This window comes from Syzygium oleosum, unplaced genomic scaffold, assembly GCF_021117445.2.
Source record: "Syzygium oleosum isolate NSW1041296 unplaced genomic scaffold, Sole_v2.1 Sole_v2.10, whole genome shotgun sequence".
NCBI classification, from domain to species: domain Eukaryota; kingdom Viridiplantae; phylum Streptophyta; class Magnoliopsida; order Myrtales; family Myrtaceae; genus Syzygium; species Syzygium oleosum.
Genome location: NW_026607494.1, coordinates 436218 through 457276, shown reverse-complemented (window position 1 = coordinate 457276; position 21059 = coordinate 436218). Strand labels below are relative to the sequence as shown.

Here is a 21059-nt window from a genome sequence, read left to right as displayed (position 1 = left end):
CTATAACAAACGGAGGGTAAAACCCCAAACTAATACACTCGTCAACTACCACGTGCCATCCAATACAGTAATTTGATGGTAAAATTTAACGGAATTAGTAGATGGTAAATTTATCACAACTGTATTGGTTTGGAGTTTTTGGAGTCAAAAAATTAGTTTGTGGTAAATTTATTACAAATACACTAATTTAGGATTTTTCATGGTATTAACCCTCAAAAAAATCAATTAGCCGTTGAATTTGATAAACACAATTGTTGGAAATTTGGCAATCCATGCAATGTGATTTTCCTAGCAATAGTGAAGCCTCTGTAAATAGAGTATAATAGTCAATTGTCCGTTTCACTAATTAAGCGAGCAAAATAGGGAAGAACTAATTTGATTTATATCCAGTTCTTCTTTCCAAAATTCCAGATCTTGAAGCTAGTTATTAATCTTATAGAAAATCCATGGTCAGGAATTCATATAGACAAAAAGGGATTCGAGAGAGAGTTGTTGACCTACAAATCAAGTTAAAAAGAATATATGGGTCATCTTATCCGGGTAACATAAACACGTAAATAACATTTCTTTTTCAATTGATACAGGGAGTTACCTTTATCAGCAATTCAGTAAGTCTATCCAAGTTACTCACTGAAAATCGACTTACGAGGCTCTAATCATTGGTCTTCATGAGTATATAAGCGATTGAGTTCATTCAATTGTTTACCCTATCATAATATCTCAAATTCTTCTTGTTAGCCTAGATTTGTACACTCTCTATCAAGGTCCATCCGATTTGGCGTGTTTCCACTATAAACTTCAGATGCCGTTAATGGTGACAAAGTGTTCCTCGTATCAACATCAACTTAAATAAACAATATCTGCATTTATCAATTGTAATAGGCAAAAAATGATTTTGTCAATTCTTCAAAATGTCATAGGAGATTTTGCAAGCAACAAGTACAGAGCAACAACAAGACAATCCCACTGTACATTCTCAACCGCTCACGGGGATTTTCCTAGAGCTTTTCTCCAAAGATTTGTATTCTAAAACTTAAGTTGTATATATGAAATTAGTTGTGAGATTCGTATAAGAGAATTTCTTGGTTGTGTTTTGTCCTGCTCCTTTTACTTGAAAAAGGAGAGATATTTCGGGCTTCCGTTGGCCCAGACCACTTGGCTCGAAGGGGGTAAAAATAATGGAAAATTATACAAACACTGTATTTTGACCAAATATAGAATGGACTAAAATGTTAATCATCTATCAAAGTTCATGGACGATATTAAACAAATTAAAAGTTCAGGAACTATATTGCATATTGGATTAAAGTTCAGGAACCATATTGAATAAATTAAAAGTTCAGGGATCATATTATATGTTGGGTCAAAATGCAGGGACTATTTGTGTTATTTTTCCCTAAAAATAATGGCAGGTCTAGATTTGGATGGTGAATGACCTCTCGTCCGGAGTCGGGTCGAGACCCAAAGCAACCACGGACTGATCCGGCCATCATACTTCTTTCAATTCCCGCGCATGGAGAATTAGGGTTTAAGGGTCAGCTCTGACTCTGAGCTACTTCCTTCTTCACCGTGACCGACACTGCGAAGCTTCAAGCCCGGAGCTACCATGGAGGACGAAATGGATGCGTCGCCCAGCTATTTCGACCCAGAGGATCTCACAATTAGGGAGCAGTTTCGACGATACGGGTAAATCAATCCATGCATCCCTTTCGTTTTTACATTCCTCCGCTCATCTTGTGCTCCATGGTTGTCGAGATTGATTGGAATCGGAGGGGGGAAATGATGGTGGTTCGGTCATCCTAAGGTCGAATGTGGAAGCTTGGAAATCAGCAGCCTCTTTGCCCCCTGTTCCTTTCAAACTGTACTTGTCGATATGTCGATTTCACTCTGATGATCTTGTCTGACTATCTTCTTCCAATTAAGGGCACCGTTCTGTGTGTCGGTAAATGTAGTTTTGTCTAGGCAAGGCATGTCGTTGGGATTGAATCGTGTTGTTGCATGCTCAGGAGAGGGCAGTCGTCGAATTCCAACATATCGCCCCAGAAACGTTCGGGGTCGATGGCAAGGCAGGGTAGCTTGCTGTACGATGGACCACACATCCACAGCCCGACAAATGCCGCGCTTCTTCTTGAAGACATTAAGCAGGAAGCCTTGGGCTTCGATGCTGATTACGCAGAGCGAACGCCTGCGAGGACCCAGTCTTCTTCCAAGAGAAGATACTCCATCGAGGGTCATGGGAAGTTGGAGGCCGAGACGGGTTTTGTTTCGGTCCGAAGAGCTGGAAGTTATTCGCTGAAGGCTTGTAAGCAGGAGGATGAGTCGTCATCGGACAGTGGAGAGATGACATTCTCTTTATTTGCTTCTCTGCTGGATTCTGCTATTCAAGGTGTTCTAAGTAGATTAACTGTTAGCATGTAGAGATAAATTGAATAGATGTTCGTCTCTTTAATCTCATGGTTGATTTATTTGGTCACTTTCACATATACATTATTTGCACTGATACCGTGGAGGGTATGGAGAACTATTTCATGGAAATTTGAATCTGAGATGAAATATGAGCATGTGCCTCGATCTTCAGTTCCGTAACTGTGATGCTTTATGTTACTTAGGTGAGTCATATGCAATGGTTTAAATTGCCATGATAGAGGATTGTAGGATGCTGCAGCTATTATATCTGCTTTCTATATGGTTGTTAAAGGTTCCCCCTTGCTATCCTTTCAAGGAATTTTTATCTAAAAAGATGCAGCTGCTGTTTGTCTGTTTGTTTGTTTTCATTTAAGCTTCTTGAAAATCTGTTCTGACTTAGATTATGAGCATCAGACTTGTGGGCCTGATGTTTGACTTGTCTGTTATCATCTTAAAAAAAATCCTTTTAAAATATGGATGGGTTGTGTTGTCAACACAGAGATTGTAGTTTTTCTTTTCAGCACAGATTACCTGCAGCTTTTATCGGAGAGAGTGTATTCATGAATAGACATGAGTCAACATAGAGAGTAGATAAGTAAGTTTTTAAGTGAAGAGAGGACATTGAAGACATGCTCACCACAGAAACTAGTTGTTCTTGCGAGTTTAGACGAAAGTTGAGGGGAGCTTTTATGAGGATTATATGGTCGCTTTGGAGTGTAAATCAACAAAAGAAGCTCAAGTTTCAATTTCGATATACTCAAAACCTGTGCAGGGGATTCTTCTAATTTCTTTTGTGAGCTTAGCGTAGGTGTCATATAATTGATCTCTCTGTGTTGTGTACGCGCGTGCGGGTGAGTGTGTGTGTGTGTGTGTGTCCTTTCCCTTTAACCTGAAGTTCACAAGTGTATAAATAGTATCGTGTTGTGGGCATGCACCTGTTCTTGACAGTTATATTTAAATCTGCAGTGTTATGCGATTTGGCAGACTTAAATATGAAACTTTCAATAGCATGCTTTCTAGAGTCTTACTTTTTATCCTTTTGCAGGGCTGATGTCTATACCTGATCTAATACTACGATTTGAGTCATCTTGTAGAAATGTTTCAGAGTCAATCAGGTATAATTTACAGCAGACAAATAATACGGTACTTAATGACTGGTTCTGTGGGAATTTGGCAATGTGTGAATGGACTAGCAAATTCACCGCACAATTACTATTGCTTTTGTTGAAGTGTAATAGTTGTGTGTTACTTGTGTACTCTTCTTACCCTTGCATGGCGTGACTCTCATTTTACTCTTTTGGCTTCAAAAGGTATGGTTCCAATATGAAGCATCGCATTGTGGAGGACAAGCTAATGAGACAAAAGGCTCAATTCTTGCTTGATGAGGCTGCTTCGTGGTCTCTCCTGTGGTATCTATATGGAAAAGGAAACAGATCTCTGACCTCTTGAAGTTGATTATATGCTAGAACATTTCTTTGACAGTTTAATCTATTAAATCTGGTTTTGTGATTTTAGCACGTTATTCGTTGTGTGTGGCGAGTGTTGTGAAGCTCCATACAATAATGAGATCATGTGAGATTTCACGGTTTTTTTTTTTGATATCTTGCATATGACTACCTGGACATAAAAAATGTGCTGTAATTTTTGCATTTATCCATGTGATGAATTAGAAATCGTTTTTGAATTCTTTAGTAGTATCACTGGTGAATAATCTTTTTATTGGTCGGTTAATGAATCCAAACTGATTTTAAAGATCGAGATCAGGATCAAGTTTGATAAGTATAAATTTTAGTGGTAGGCGTACTTGATTAAGGTCGAGGATATAGACGAAAATTTCTTAAGGATCTATTTGGTTCTTTCTTTCTTTACAATTCTTTGTGGAAACAGAAAACTGCTAGGATAAGTCTTTTATCATTTTATAAAATGGTTTCTGAAGTTTTCGATTATATATGAGGAGAGAATTGGTAATTAATGAAGAATTCATGTTTAAACATTTCTTGCCAATGTTGGAACTGAAAGTATGAGAAAGATGACTTACAGAGAGTATAAACAATGTACCAACTTGTGCTCCAAATTTTTTGAAATTCTAATAAAATCAAAATGAACACAAACTATAAGTAATAGAGTTCCAAAAATTACAAGATGAAGCATTTGCCCCAGAAGACCAAGTCTTGCAAGAGAGGTAAATCAGCTCGTAGAGTCGTGAAAGAAAAGAAAAAAGAGGAAGATAGTCTGAAAACAAGAAAACATTTTCCTAAAAATTTCTCACTGAAAATGAAAGTCTGACATTTCTCTAGAATTAGAGGCACCCTAAATCTTTTGAATTTACTATTTCCGCAGCAACTTGTAAGTATTTGTCTAGCCTGTCATTGTGTCAATATTTCATGTATGCTTATCCCTGCTGAGTTGCCCCTCTCTTCCTGAAGCTGTCTGCGTGCATGTGGTTCTGACATTTTCTCTTTCTTATACAGGGAATGAAGACATTCCAAAAGATATATATTTGGTAATGCATCTTTCTGTCTCAACAGTTATCTTTTGATGTTTGCAAAATGACTTCAGGGTCATGTATAATACTTTACTTTTTCTAATAACATCTTTCTCTTTGTTTAGTACAGTATCCAACTACATCGCATTTGGAGGCTTGTCAGTTTGTTTCAAATGACCATACGGCACAGTTGTGCCTCCGGGTTGTTCAGTGGTTAGAGGGACTAGCTTCCAAAGCACTTGATTTGGAAAGCAAGGCATAACTCTCTTCACTTATTTCTTTTATGAGGGACATCAAATTATGTTGTAAAGTGTGATTTGTTGTTCAGAATAATCGACAAATATTGCCTATGCTTCACCAATCTCTTTTCCACCTGGCAGTGTTGTTTCTTACAATTTGGTACCTGTCAGTTCCGGTGGCACCACAGTTTTTTGTACCTTTGTGGATAGGATTGTGTCAGCTACCTAAGACATCATAAATAATGAATTTTTGATGGTTATGTACTAAACCATGTCTCCCATAAAAGATTAGACCAAAGGTCGCTGGACCCATTAGGTCAACTGTAGCTGACTTTGGGTTTTGACAATGCAGGAGTTATATCTTCTAGTTATGCGGCAGTTTGGTGGATGGTTAATAATATTTACTCTGTTCTGATAATATTGGTAGCTTGCTTTTTTTCTATCATTGGGATGAACCGGCCTTGAGAAGAAAGTCAAGCAAGAACAGGATCATAGTCATGACAAGGTGTAATTACCGTACAGCAAAATAAAAATTCCTGAAAATGGACATCGTGCTGTTCTTTTGCATATTTAGACCGAAAGAAACAAGGAGAGCTTAGAAAGAGAAGAATTTTCTCAGTAAAATCCATAGAGTTTGAGTGTTATGTTCTTCATCTTTGGTATAGCGAAGTGGAAGGGTGAAGATGTTGGTGGTTAGATACTTATTTATGCGTGTTTCTAGATTGATCATGTCACAATCTGGTGTTTATTTTTTGTACTTGAAAGGCTTTGCTTAAGAAGCCATTTTTTGTGGGGCTAATGCCTTCTTGGTACCACTTTTTAGTGAATTTATTGTATATATTTGAAAATACGCATCATTTTTTGTCTTTCTATATATATATTCTGGTTTAGATGCTAGAAACTCCTTTCGGTTTTGAGGGCTGTTTTTTATATGGCTTTAGTTTTTTGGGCTCTTTTTGTATGTGGGTTTGCACCTCCTTGGTGCCCTATAGTTGAACTTTTTATCTATCAACAAAAAAAGGTGAAGAAAATACTGAAATGAGGAAGCAAAATATCTACAATCCTTCTCTAATTGGTAATCCAACTGAATGTGGAAGTCTGCTTTTGGTATGCAATTTGAGAAAAAATCTACGAGTTGATCCATAATGCTGAGTGTCATGCTTGTATCCCTCTAGGTTCTGATATTGCTATGCTTCTGTGCTGGCCGAATATCATAGGTTTCCTTACAGATAGATGTCATGAGTTTTTTACAGGGACTCCCATTAACTTATCTGTCATTTCAGGTGCGAGGATCTCATGTTGGAACCTATCTTCCCAGCTCTGGAATCTGGCATCACACACAGAGGTTTCTTAAGAAGGGTCGTTCTGATACAGACACTGTTCGTCACTTGGATTTTGATGCTCCAACACGTGAACATGCGCATCAGCTGCCTGATGACAAAGTATTTCTCTTGCCTGTATATACTCTCATAGTTCTAGCAAACAAATACCCACCGTAACATTCCAATTATAGCATTGGTTATAAATAAAATATTGACCAAATTACTGTTCGAAGTCTGTGTTCCCCCTTCAAAATTGGTTATATTTAAAAAATTTTCCCCTTCTTGGCCCCAGCATGCTTAGAAGCCTTTAGATGATTCATTCTTAATGAAGCTTGTGCATCTATGTTCACCATACTTGTAGTTGTTTGTGATTTTCATGCCTTACTATAAAAATGATAAAATGCATTTGCTAGTACCCTTCTATTGTATTTTTTTGGGGGTCATTGGAAGGAAACTTCAAAAAAGGGCATAAGATGATGGAGAAAAGAAAAATATCTTGTGAGAAATTTATCCTCTTTGTGCTGGCCATTTGTGGTACAGAGAGTTTCTATATCCACATGTATTAAGGTTGAGAAATGCAGCTGAGTCCCGATGGATATGTTGAGATATAATCCCTCTTTTCAAGGATTTCAAGGATATTACTCCGTGCACTGCTTCCAATAGCCAAGAAGGCTGGAATTCACAGTTTTTCCATCTTCAGCATCTGAGTTAAAATACTAATTCAGACTGAGAGCTTATTGTCAGTCCTAAAAAACATAGGTTATACTTGATTGTAAAGCAGATATAATGTTGATTTTCTAATCTCCATCAAGGGGGGAAATTGTCTGTCTTGCAAGCAAAGACACATGCTATTTATTTTCTCCAGATTATATTCCATTGCTTACATGCTGCAGCACACATGATGCCGCTCGATAACTATGGCTTTTTGGAGAAATATTTGTGTCCATGAAGTTGATGTTAATTAATGGATTTTAAAATCCCTACATAAAACATCAAAAGACTAATTGTTAGGAAGAAGAATGATACCTGCTTTGGTACTGCCAGAACTGTTATCATCACTTCATATAGCTTCTGGTACGGCCTTTTCTACACTTGACACAAAGCAGAAACCTAGTTCTAATTAAGTGGAAGTCATATTGTGTGTGAAGCTTTTCTTGCAATCATTTTGTCAATAGTTGCGTGCCTTTCCTACTTTTCCTATTGTTGGGTGGATGCAGTTATCGTGAACATATACCTTTATACGATCCTTAAGCTTGTGGAAATTAAACCAGGACTTTCAATATTTCCTTACAGAAACAAGATAATTTGCTATTGGAAGATGTGTGGACTTTATTAAGGGCTGGGAGACTCGATGAGGCTTGTGACATTTGTCGGTCTGCTGGACAGGTGTGTTGAGTTTCAAAAAGATGCAATTGTAAATTCAACCAGTTATTAATGTTCTTATGAAGCTTACTTTGTTATGGCATGGCAGCCATGGAGAGCGGCAACTCTTCGTCCATTTGGAGGGTTGGATCTATTTCCTTCATGTGAAGCCCTGGTAAAGAATGGAAAAAATCGGACTCTTCAAGCAATTGAGTTGGAAAATGGCATTGGACACCAGTGGCGCCTCTGGAAATGGGCATCCTACTGCGCATCAGAAGTAGGGTTCTAATGATGGATTCTGCACATACTTGACTCATTACATTAACTCTTCTTTGTTGAATATATCATTTTAATACTGACGTGCAGCATCTGTGTGCCGAAAATGCAACTCTATTTAAGGTGTATTGGTTCAACAATCTGCATATATATGTTAGTCCCATTTTCTTGTGGTATGCATTATGAATAACTGTGGCCATCTTCATTCAATAGCGCTAGGATTCTTACCAAGACTCAGGGTTCTTCAAGTTTTTGGATGTTTGATGATTCTCTCTGGTGTTTGGTTTTTGTAGTCTAACATATGTTTCTGCCTTTGTGCATGGTACTTTAAAGAGGATTGCTGAGAAAGATGGTTGCAAATACGAAGCTGCTGTATATGCAGCACAATGTAGCAATTTGAGGTGCTTGCTTCCAATATGTACAGACTGGGAGGTTTGTCTTTTCCATCTAATCAACATAATTATTGTTGACTTCTTTAACTTCTGCGAGTTCTTTTTGGCCTTTTCCTATGAATGGTTAGCATTTCTTGTGACAATGTGGAAAGGCTAGATATGGCAAGGAATTATCTTTAGCGTTCTGTCACATGATTTAGCCTTTGAGGCTTAGTGATAGATGATGGACAAGTTAAAGGTAGGATTATGATTTCTGTTTTCTAGGGCGTACGGTAGGGTAGCAGAAAATTTTGGCAGACGCAGTATGGACTAGCCATTACGAGGTGCCTGGCAGACAGATGTACCAGCTTATGCTTATAGGAATAATTTTTGCAGACTCGATTCATATTTGCTTGGATGACAGTTTTATGATGTAAATGCAAAAGATTGAAAAGGAATTGAGCCTTTGAGACATCATAGCCATGTACTAGTTTGCTCCCTATATCTAGCTACTTCATGAATAGTTTACAAACTTCAGTGACAATTTCATAAAATCTAAATGAGCAAGGATTATGAAGTATAATTTTTGTATGAAGTTCTCCCAAAGACTTTAGCAAAAGGAGCAACCCCTAGACACAATGCCTGGGAAGAATTTTAACAAATAAAAACTTGAGATTTTTCTGTCTTTTCATTGTGACCTGGTGCTACATGTGTAGAAAAGCTTCAAATCTATGAATAATTGTGGTGAAGATGCTTCAGAAATTTGGTCAATTTCTGAAGTTCAATCGGTGACGTTACGGAGAACACTGAAATGAGTTACTTGGTTGTTGGCATCTGTGCAAAGGCCATGAGTTTTAAAAGAAAGTTTTTTGAGGAGTGTCTGGATTATCTTTTCTTTTTACTTAATCTAAATTTTGCGACAAACGCCCTATGACTTTTTGTTTAATCCTAAATTTATGAAACTTTTATGACATATAAATGTTGAGACTTACGTTCGCATATAATTTTTTCATAGTTTTTTGAAGTTAGGACATTCAAATTTTGGCGGGAAAGCAAAGAATGTGCTCTTTGCTTATAAAACGCTTAAACAAACGGTCCTTGATAACTTTAAAGGTGGTGAAAACCCAAGTTTGATGGTGGGCACCGTTCTTTTTCATAATTTATTATTAATATTCATTACAACTTGCCATAATGATCATCTCGCCCAATTTTTTCATAATTTTTGCTCAGTCATAGATGTAAAATAGTTATTGTGTCAATAAACGGTTGCAATCAAATCTATATAAGCGAATTAGTTCTGATTAAATCAAGAATTGTGAATCGTTTTTTTCCTTTACTGTACTGACTGCTCTTGGTTGGTCCCTCCTTACTAAATCAGGAACCTATGAAGCTTCCCCGAAAGGATTACCAAATAATATGATGAGATGAAAAGTGCTGGATGGATTTGGGTAAACAATTGGCTTTATGCTTAAAATTAAACATTGATATTATTTAAAAACAAAGCATGCAATCTCCTCTAAATAATGAAAGTTTGTCTAGTGGTTATGGCACAAAAGGGCATTGTCCTGGATAATATAAATCAATTTGGAGAGGAAAAATTTTATTAACAAATAAAAAGGAAAAGGGAATGAGAGAAACAAAGAAAAGAAAATAAGAAAATTCAACCTTTTTCCATACCTAACCTAATTCATGAGGTGGACTAGTGTGAACACCATGCATCTTGAAAACCCTGCTTGATATAATTGTAAGATTTGCATGATGCACAAGCTCTGGTCTGGGGAAACAGGAGAAGAATGGTTGGATCAGAAGCACCTGACAACTAATCGAAAGAGACGGCATTTGACACTTTGCCAGACCGGGATTTGAATTTTGTTTCTGAGCAATTTTCCAGTTTTTCTGTTCTTTAGGCTTTGCCTAGCATTGTCTTTTGTGTGCATCTTATGTACATGAATAGGTTACCTTCTTCGATATTATAGTACATTTATCATAAACAGAAATAGCAATCACATGAAAGGCTGATGTATGCCCACCACAATTGCAGTCTGCTTGCTGGGCAATGGCCAAGTCCTGGCTTGATGTTCTGGTGGACATGGAACTCGCTCGCTTGCAGCCTGGTGGAATGGCTCATTCAAAGAGTTATGGAGATGATGTTGATGGCAGTCCTGAACAAATTGAGGGCACATCTCAGTCTTCATCGGGGCCTGAAAATTGGCCGCTGCAAGTTCTTAACCAGCAGCCACGACATCTTTCTGCTCTTCTTCAGAAACTTCATTCAGGGTACTAAACAAGACTCAATTTCTTTGGAAGTTAGTTTCGTTTCTTTCAATATATGATAAGCCTCACTTTCGGCCTAATTTAGTGATGCTGTCCACGAGGCCGTTATGCGAGGATGCAAAGAGCAGCAAAGGCAAATTGAGGTGAGTATCTTGGCAGGAGAATCATTTTGGCTGAATTCTGGTCATGGAAGCATGGATGAAGCATATAATTGCTTCTTTACTGCATCAATTATGAAAACTATATCATCATAGCATTTCCATTCATTTTTCTGTCTTGTACGAAGGTACGCAATCTGTTACAGGCGGGCAACTTTGATCCTTTTGGACGATTTGTCCGCACAATATGAAACATACATCATTCGACTAAGAGTTCAATTAGATCTTCTGGTGATAGTTTTATTGTTTATCACTTCATTTGAGCTTGGCATGACTTGCTTTTGCAGATGAAACTTATGGAAGGGAATATACCACAGTTGCTGGATCTTATCTGGTCATGGATAGCACCTTCAGAAGATGATCAAAATGTCTTCAGGTATTAGAATATGAAAATGCTCAGCAACTTATTTCATTTCCAGATACTTAACTATTGGATGTAAGGTAGCTTTTTATGACCATGGCTTCCTGGTTTTTCTTTCAATTTTTCTAGCAGGATATTCGAACACGTTTTTTAACCTGATCCCATGAAATTGGATTGTACTTTCGAACTGTATAATCGTAAAGTTATATAAGCTTTGCAAAATAACTCTAGGAAATCTTGCATATGGATTGATCATAAAGCTCCAGATTACTAAATTAAGCAATAAAAACAAGTTTATTTGTGCCAGTCTCAGAGTATCAATGCCCCTAATGGCGCCACATGTAAAAAGAAAACATAACATCGGGATCATGATCGCCTTCTGGCACCCTTTCTTGGGCTCTTTCACGATCTTGACATAGAGTTTGCACTTCTAAAGCAAGTCGTTTGATTGTTCATTTCATCTCAACAATCTATTGGGCTTGGTTGAGCCTAGGACTCGCATACTCCTTGCAGCCATGAAGAAAGATCGGAACCTGGCTCTTATCCACCCTGACAAGGCATCTAACACCAAGAACAGAATTGAAGAAGCAAATCGAACAATTCACAAGGAAACTTACAATCTAAAATGTTGTCTTGTGGACGTCAAAGCTAGAGAAAAGGAAAAACAAATTTCTAGAAAACAAACTTTACTCAATAATGGAAACTACCCTCTGAAAACAACCCTCCAACACTTATAAATAGGCATAAAACCCATTATTAATAGGACTCCTACCTAAAGAAGTAAACCTAATTCTACTAGGACTCTGAAAGCATACGTAAAGACCCTGAAAATCAAAATTCTGCCAACAGTAAAAGCAAGAATAAATCTTCTGTTAAACTCCACCATCTCTCTCTCTCTCTCTCTCTCTCTCTCTCTGTGCGTGTGTGCATCCTGAACCAGAAGAATAACCTCTGGTCGTCTTCTATTTGTTTTCTAATGATGCATACTTAAAGGCCGAGTCCTAACATTTGATATATAGCTGTTTTCATTTAGTTTTTCCCTTCAAGAAGCCCACAACAAGATGAAACCTATAGAAGAGATCTTGGAAGTTAGAAAATGTGGGTAGCTGAGTCAAGGCAAGTCAACAAGTAATTGTAACAGTTCAACTTGTGAAAATATATGGTTTCAGGGATGACAAGATGGTGTGGTACCTCAGCTAATGACAGGAAATTCAGTGTTAAATTATGTTAGTCTATCTTGGGGAATTTCCCCCCTCATTCATTCCTCTCTAAAGCAATTTGGCTGCCCTATATACCATATATAATCTCTTTTCTTTTTTGGTTGGATGGTAGCTTGGAATAAGATTCTTACCATTGAGAATCTCAGGAAACGGAATTTTCTTTTCGTGGATCGGTGTTGCTTGTGTAAGCATTCGGGGAAATCTGTTAATCATCTCTTTCTTCATTGGGACTTTGCTCTTCAGCTTTGGATGCATATGCTTAGTTCATCTAAGGTGGCGTGGGTAATGCCAAGTCATGCCATCTAGCTTTTTAGTTGTTGGGATGCTTATGGAGAAGGCTAAGTATCTAAGAAGTATTGGGGTACTGCACCACTCTCTCATGTGGTGCATTTGGAAGGAGGCAATAAAAGATTGTTTGAGGGTTTAGAATCTTCTATTGCTTCTGTGTAGTACTCTTTATTTGGCTTGGAGATCTTGTTCTGACTTCAAGTAGTTTTGTGAAGTTTTCCTTTGTTTCTTATTGTTCTTTGTTTCTTTATTTTTATAACCATTTCTGATTTACTTGAATAGATTAAAACCTTTATTATCTATAAAGAAAAACTTGCAGAAAACATACTTTTACTGCAGGCAATTTTTATGTTGTCTATGCCCAGTTTGGCTTTGTCAAATCTTTTACAAGCCAAATCATTATTTTGAAGACAATGCTTTCCGGTGATTTCAGTGAAGAAACACCTTTTGAAAAATTATTCTCTATTCTTTTGGTTAGAGTGTGATTTGATGGAGGAGCAGTCATGAATTTTCCTCTCTCTCTCTCTCTCTCTCTCTCTCTCTCTCTCTCTCTCCATGTCTGGGTTCTGAGAAGCAAGTTACTGCGAAAGATTCCTTAAGGTTTGTATTTCGCCTTCTTTCAGGCCACATGGGGATCCTCAGATGATTAGGTTTGGAGCTCATTTAGTACTTGTGCTAAGATATCTGCTTGCTGATGAAGTTAAGGATGCCTTCAAGGAGAAGATTATGACAGTTGGTGATTTCATTCTTCACATGTGAGTCTTTTTCTTGCATTAAGTAACTGTTTTTTCGATGGATTAACAAAGTATATGGACTTTAGATTCTGCAGGTTGTTAATAAGCCCTGAATTAATATAATGTCTCGCTGTTGGTCTAATTCTTCATGTAGGCAAATCTAGGGGCTAATGTGCTCCTTCATAATGAACCAGTTTGCATGTATGATAATGGGTCAGTTAGTAATCATATGCTGCTCATTCGATGATTTGCAAACTTATCTATTGATTATAACCTGTTGGTGTCAATGTCTGCTACTCGTTTTGTTAGAACTTTGTTCGGAGTTGTGACTAATCACTTGTAGAGTTGGAAAACATATTCTCCTTTCTCAAAGTTAAATAATGCCAGCCAGACGTTTTCATTTTATTCTTTATTCAGGACATGAAGGTACCTACTGCCTTGTTATACCTATATGGCCACCTGTATTTCTAGCTGTGTAGGTCTCTACAATAGTTCTGCAATGGTAGAAGATCCCTTATTTTTTTAGCGTGGTTGTCCAGTTTTCATATAGTCCATTAATTCTTCAATGGTTTTGAAGTTTGCACCGATCACTGTCTTGTGATGTTATGGAGGCAACAATTCTATGATTCATTTGCCTGTTTGGGGTTCAATTTCAGGTATGCGATGTTTCTGTTCTCAAAACAGCATGAGGAATTGGTTGGGATTTATGCTTCTCAGCTTGCTCGTCACCGATGCATTGAACTCTTTGCCCACATGATGGAACTTAGGGTGAACAGCAGGTCTGTAGATGTAGAATTGTTTTGAATCTTTCTTCTTTTGTCTCTCCTTATGTTCACGCGGTTTTGTGTGACAATCTTTTAAAGACCGTCATATTGTCGGTATAATTAACTTCTGTTGGTCTGATTGTTCAATTTACCACCTTCAAATGTGAGAATATTCCACATTTTGTATTTGCATTCTAAAATTTAAGTAGAAAGTAAATTAGGTCAAATATATCATTTGAATAAAAGCAGCACTCGTGGAAACATAGAAACTTTGAAGATGTCCTGAACATGCAAAATTACGTACCGAAGTATGATCCGGTCTTCATATCATGCATGGATAGTAACTGTTGAACTGGAGAACTTATTAGGTGGTTTAGGAGTATACTCTCTCCTCTTATATACATATGGGTCCCACATGAGGTTGGAAGGAGGTAGCATACTCTGGTTAACACTCGATAACTTTAGGTGGAAGTGGGTCCCCTATCACATGCTAGCATAAGATGCTTAGATTTAGATTTCCCTGATAATACCAAATGTGACAATCCTGGGGACAAATTTCACGAGCCATGGCATTTGAGGGATCACCATCTATGCTGTAGAGAAGCCCATAGTTTATTCTCCTAAATGGTATATTAATTGTACAGGGTATGCTTTAATGATCACTTCCTTTATGCCATTGCAGTGTCCTTCCATCACTTGTACTGTGCTGAGTGCGAAGATAACCATATTCATATGCTTGTCAGCTGCTTTGGTTTTCGTGTTTATGAGTTTGATTTCCGTTATTTTCTTGCAGTGTACATGTCAAGTATAAGATCTTCCTTTCTGCTATAGAGTACTTGCCATTTTCTCCTAGCGATGATTCAAAGGGAAGTTTCGAAGAAATAATTGAGAGGTACAAATTTCGTTTTACTGCCTTCTGGTTTTATGCTGATTACTGGAAATTTGATGAACTTTGACTTGAATAGGGTTCTGTCAAGTTCAAGAGAAACCAAAGTTAGAAAGTATGATAATACATTGGACATTGCTGAGCAGCATCGCCTTCAAAGCCTTCAAAAGGCTATGGTTATTCAGTGGCTCTGCTTCACACCACCTTCCACCATTGCAGACGTTAAGGTTATTAGTGTCAAGCTGCTGCTTCGTGCTCTAATGCATAGGTAATATCCTTTTGGGCCTTCTGGTTTTTCTTAGTTTCTTTTGTACTAAATGATGAAAAGTTAGTATAGCTTGTTTTTCATCACTTACATTTTGTTGTATTGGTAACTTGAAATCAAATGTTCTTTTCTTTCCTTTTCTTTTTAGATATTTCTGCACATTGTTCCATCTTTTGCATTTCCTCTTTTTTATATACTCATCTGATAAACACGTCTGTCTTACTTGAATCGTCACCACGATCGCTTCGCTTCGTCATTGTTATCTCATTCCTCCTGTTTCTTGGTACTCTTGTTTAAGTTTTCTTCTTCTTTTGTAGCAATATACTGTTCAGGGAATTCGCTTTGATTTCCCTTTGGAGAGTGCCTGCAATGCCCATAGGTGCTCACAAGTTACTTAGCTTCCTTGCTGAACCTCTGAAGCAGCTGTCGGAGAATCTTGATGCTCTTGAAAATTATGATATCTCGGAGGATTTAAGTGAATTCCAAGACTGGGTATGTTTCGTAGGCATGACTCATACATTTTTGTTCCATCGATATATTCCTTATGATGGTTATGTATCATTTATTTGTCAGAGTGAGTACTACTCCTGTGATGCAACTTACCGTAAATGGCTCAAAATCGAACAAGAGAATGCAGAAGTTTCTGCAGTAGAACTCTCACAGGAGGAGAAGGAAAAAGCTTCTGCTGCAGCTAGAGAAAACCTACAGTCAGCACGTTCATTACTACTGAGTAAGTGGGTTCAGCTACTGTAATTATGCTTTATGCAAAAAGCAGACACAACTTAAGACAGTTGATTTGTGTTTGATTCTTTGAACTTCCCAATTTGACCACAGGGAAAGAAAATCCCTGGTTGACTTCTCATGAAGAAAACGTGTATGAGGCAGTGGAACCTATTTACCTTGAGTTGCACGCATCTGCATTGCTCTGCCTTCCATCTGGTGAATGTATGTGTCCAGATGCCACAATTTGTGCTACGCTGATGAGTGCACTTTACTCTTCAGTGAGTGAGGAAGTGGTGTTAGGTCGGCAATTGATGGTATGATGGTCTGTTTTCATCAAATTTCTCTTCGGTTCCTTACATGCCTTATTCATGTCAGTTACGTGCTTACCGGAATTTGATGTGAAGCTAAATATGATAATTTAATCTCATGAGTGGAAAAACAAAATTCTGCCATTTTCTTCTCCTTTTTGATGAGAGATTTGCGTATTCTTACACAGAATTTCCCCTTGGAAATTCACATATTAAAAAGAAATATAGAACTAATTAGTTCTTGAGGTATATTCAAGATCAACACTTAGATGTGTGGAAAAAGCAGGGTCAAGATGTTTTGGATGATTGAGGAATTCAAGAGCAACTCTCCTTCTACATTGAATCTATTGCTGTTAACTGCATTAGTTAATCAGAACTAATGATAAGTGTTCTGCCTTTTTCCTTTTGGCCAGTATTGTTTGATGTTATTGACAATGAAACAACAATCACAGATGCCATTTTTCTTTTTTGTTATGTCCATAGGTCTATCCAAAAGATGTTACCAGGCTGTCTTCAAATGTCTCCTAAAAGTAATCCTGTCCTTTGTCTAGCTTAGTTTCCTCTCCATTTGCCTACTAATGTTGTAACTCTTCCTCGGTCGCCGGCAGCATGTAGCTTGGATTTTATTCTTGGAAACAACCTCTACCTATGATATGGGTTCGGTCTAACAGTTCCTTATGTCATTGGTTCCCAAGTATGGACTATTGATAGGAGAATGGGGAGTGTTGTCAGCTGTACTTAGTTTGATAAATGGCAGTCACTGAAGTAATTTTGGTCTTGTTCTATTAAAGTACCTAAGTGCAGCAAAGTCTAGTAGAGGAAAGCTAAGAAATTTACCGGGCATGATTGCTGAATTGACAGGTAGATAAAAGTGATCATGACATTGTGAGCTGAATTGGAAGATATCGTTTCCCTTTGCTGACGTTTTAAATGTAATGGGCAGGTGAATGTTGCTATCTCATCCAAGGATAAGTACTGCATTGAGGTTGTCCTAAGGTGCTTGGCCATCGAAGGTGACGGGTTGGGACTCCATGTACTTAATGATGGTGGCATACTTGCTAGTATGGTGGCAGCTGGCTTCAAGGGTGAGAAAAACAGTTCATAACTGCATTCATTTGTGCTCTTTTTTTAAAATTTGTTCCTTACTTGGTATGAGTTGCCCCTTAATAATGCCATTGGAGACAATATAGTGCGGGGAAAGATGAAGCAATGTGATGATGATGATGATTGTCTCTTGCTTGCTCATAAGATTTCTTGGACTGCCAAAGAAGCAGATTGGTTATTCTCTTTATTGAAAGTAAATTCCATGTGCTTGCTTATAGTGAATCGGAGTAAGTGGAGTTATGAACATATTGCATCTTTTTTCATACGTTCTATTTCATAGGGCATATCATTACATGAATGTGCCAGGAAATTTTATCTGGAGGGCTTGCCATTTTTCATTAGGAAGTGGTCTGGATGGGAAATGCTATATTAAGATTAGGAAAAAGAAATAATCTATCTCTGATCCAAATTGTGTGATTGCTCGGAAGTTCGATTCTCTGCATTTTTTGTCATATGGGCAAAAGCAATCAGATAATTGTTAATTTTCATGATGAACAACACAAACAATTTTATGGGGGTAGAAGACTAGGAGAGAGCAGGGAGGATGTAAAAGGTAAAAACTTTCACATTCTTCTTTATAATAGTTTAATCTTAATTGGAATTAACATGCATGACAACATGTCAATGTGTTTTGGCATTGTGTTGTTTAAATTAGGGTATCGTTATAGGAAGCCCTTCTTCCATCTCTTGATATTCATTTGCATCTTTTATTGAAACTCAATGATGGCACTATGCATTTTAAATTCAACTCGAGAGAAACACTAAGGATGAGCCTCTTTGATTGAACTCTTTGGGTATGCAATAGGCAGATATATTGATTTCATTGATAAAATAAACTTTAATTGTCACATAATGCTTTCTTCCTTGATTCTGTACTCGGTTTTTGTTTGTTTGTTTTTATGACTAGATCACTTGTCAAAAGAAAATGGGAACTTGGCAGTGAAACTTACTCCTAACACTGCTAAATAAGGGTCTCAACGGACTGGTTTGGTCCAGCTTTCCACCAAAAACCCTACTGAGTCACTTGTTCCAGTTTGCAGACTTTCCTATGGCTTCCCTTTCCAACCAATCAATTCAATCTGTGACAATGGGAACTCTAGTCCACCCTGAGCTTCTTCCTCACTCCTACCTGCATTTTGATGATTTCCACTCTTTACATATGATTGTATACTCCAAAATATCACAAAACCGAAGACATATGATCTGACTAAATAAATCAGTTCATTTTGGTTACGGGTTGACACATGATTTTGGTTTAACCCTCCCTCCTCTCCGGCTAGAATGATTTTGAGGACAATGAGTAACTTCGCAGGTAGATCTTGAGTCATTTGACCAGCTTGAAGTGTTCAAATGAGTGGTTGCATTGTTGCAAATATCCAATGTTTTAAAGATGCTTGGGTCTAAGGTTTCCTCATTTGGGAAAGAGGTTGATAGTCATGGAATTTGCTTGAAGAGAGTTAGTGAAGTTTAAGAGCTGTTTTTCTTTTTAGGATTTTCAGACATCGGAAAGTGAAGCAAGGGAAAAGTTAACTGTAGAAGTTATCTTGAAAAGTTAACCGGTGGGGCGATTTGATGAACTTGCTGTTGTAGACAGAGAAAAATTCAGGAAAACTTTGTAGAATAAAAGACTTCAGGAAAACTATATAGAATTATGCCAGATGGCTTATATGGTGCAATTTGGTTTCCTGATCCAATGACTGAAGACTGGCCTACATTTTTTTTTCAGATAATTGTAGATGTCCTGCTAGTAATACTCACATCTTTTTTCTCTTAGCTTTTGTTTGGTAAGCTGCTATAAGTTGTTGAAATACAATCTTTAATACCGTCTTAGGCATAATTTATGTGAAAAAAGGTTGAAATTTACCCCAAAATCCAATCTTTGAAAAACTGAAAATCAGTTCAGTCTACACAGATTGGTCCAGATTTTCAGATGCACCGGCTTATTTTCGTAGTGCTGATGACTGTTTACTGCAGGTGAGCTTGCTCGATTTCAGATTGGAGTCACCATGGAAATCTCCCGATTAGATGCTTGGTATTCAAATAAAGATGGTTCTTTGGACGGCCCAGCATCATACATCGTCCGGGGCCTGTGTCGTAGGTGTTGTCTACCAGAAGTCATTCTGCGATGCATGCAGGTGGTGTTTTCTCCCCAAAGAAGAAATCCCGTCTCTATTCTTTTTGACATTTCCAGAATACATACCAAAATGGATGCACAGTGCATCCCATCTGTCTTTCAGTTTATTGAGCTGTTCTCTATGCAATGCAGGTCTTGGTGTCTGTTGTGGAGTCTGGTGGCCTTCCCGAAAGCCATGACGATCTGATTGAACTGATCACTTCACCTGAAACAGGGCTACTTCATCTGTTTAGTCAGCAACAGTTGCAGGTAAATTTGATACTAGTACTTGATACGGGATTTTGGGTCTTCCCATATCGTGGAAGACCTGACTTTGTTGCACGCATATTTTAGTGGCATGATAATGATTCACTCGAGTCCTCCGGGTCCTCTTTGGTGTAAATTGTCTTTGATACTTTTAATTCTGCACCCTGTGGACAAAGGACATCTCGATCATACACTTTTATTGTGTCTAGAATGGAGCGTGGTTTTACTCTCTTTTATACTTTTCTTACAAAAAGTAGTGTCCAACTTATATTCATTTCGCCTACTCTTGTGGGATTGTTCCAGTAACTTGAATATGCTGATGGTGTCATTGGTTTTTTCCAGGAATTTTTGTTCTTAGAGAGGGAATACTCCATATGCAGCATGGAGCAACGGCAAGTTGATGAATAGGCCTATTGTAAATTTAACCTGATCGGCTCTTCTTCTTTTTTTAAACTTCGTAAAGCATGAGGCGAGGAGCCAAAAAAGAGAAAATGAAGGTCGTTTTGGAAGTCTAATGACTAGTCCTCTCTCTCTCTCTCTCTCTCTCTGTACAATCAAGAAGTGTGAAGTTGAGCATTTCATTGATCTTATGTAAATTATCCACCGGGACCGAGGCTTTGTTTATAGAAGGGGGCGTCATAAATATTTGAATTGGGCAAGAATTAGCTGTTATTCGCTAGGTGTAGCCCATTTATTGGTGCTTCCCGTTATATGGTCTGATCGTTTGTGTTAACAGAGAGAGAGAGAGGGGTGTGAAGACAATGGGAAAAGAAAAAACTGATAGTGTGTGGTGGAGTGCATGAGTGCATATTACTAACATAAATAAAGAAACGACATCTTTACGAGCGGCAGCCACTTCTTTACCCTTTGAACTTCAAGGAGTTACACCGACCAAAAAAAAAAAAAAACTTGAAGGAGTTATAGGAGATTCATTACAATTTTGCATTGTGAAATTTGAATCAATTTGACAAGATCGGTAAAATACGGCGGATGTTGCATCAGTTTTCTTCAATTCAAACACGGTTTTTAATGATTGTGGAGAACTTGCTCCGTCTTTACTTTCGACGGTTGTAGCGGATAACACCACGGGGGGGACGGGGAAATGAAATCAAATACATTAATTCAATGGACTA

General features: G+C 37.8%; 1 protein-coding gene across 1 annotated transcript; it reads left to right on the top strand.

Annotated features, from left to right (window-relative positions):
• Positions 1 to 1461: 1461 nt before the first annotated feature.
• LOC115692416 (nuclear pore complex protein NUP107) lies at positions 1462 to 20441 on the top strand. Its single transcript, XM_056315387.1, has 24 exons — positions 1462 to 1686; positions 2007 to 2386; positions 3452 to 3521; positions 3717 to 3833; positions 4879 to 4909; positions 5022 to 5147; positions 6414 to 6572; positions 7746 to 7838; positions 7924 to 8091; positions 8424 to 8522; positions 10503 to 10738; positions 10821 to 10878; positions 11181 to 11269; positions 13386 to 13517; positions 14153 to 14275; positions 15054 to 15152; positions 15226 to 15414; positions 15729 to 15903; positions 15985 to 16141; positions 16246 to 16448; positions 17386 to 17527; positions 19521 to 19681; positions 19813 to 19929; positions 20269 to 20441. The coding sequence occupies exons 1-24, from the start codon at positions 1607 to 1609 to the stop codon at positions 20332 to 20334; spliced, it is 3270 nt and encodes a 1089-aa protein (XP_056171362.1). The 5' UTR covers positions 1462 to 1606; the 3' UTR covers positions 20335 to 20441.
• Positions 20442 to 21059: the final 618 nt, after the last annotated feature.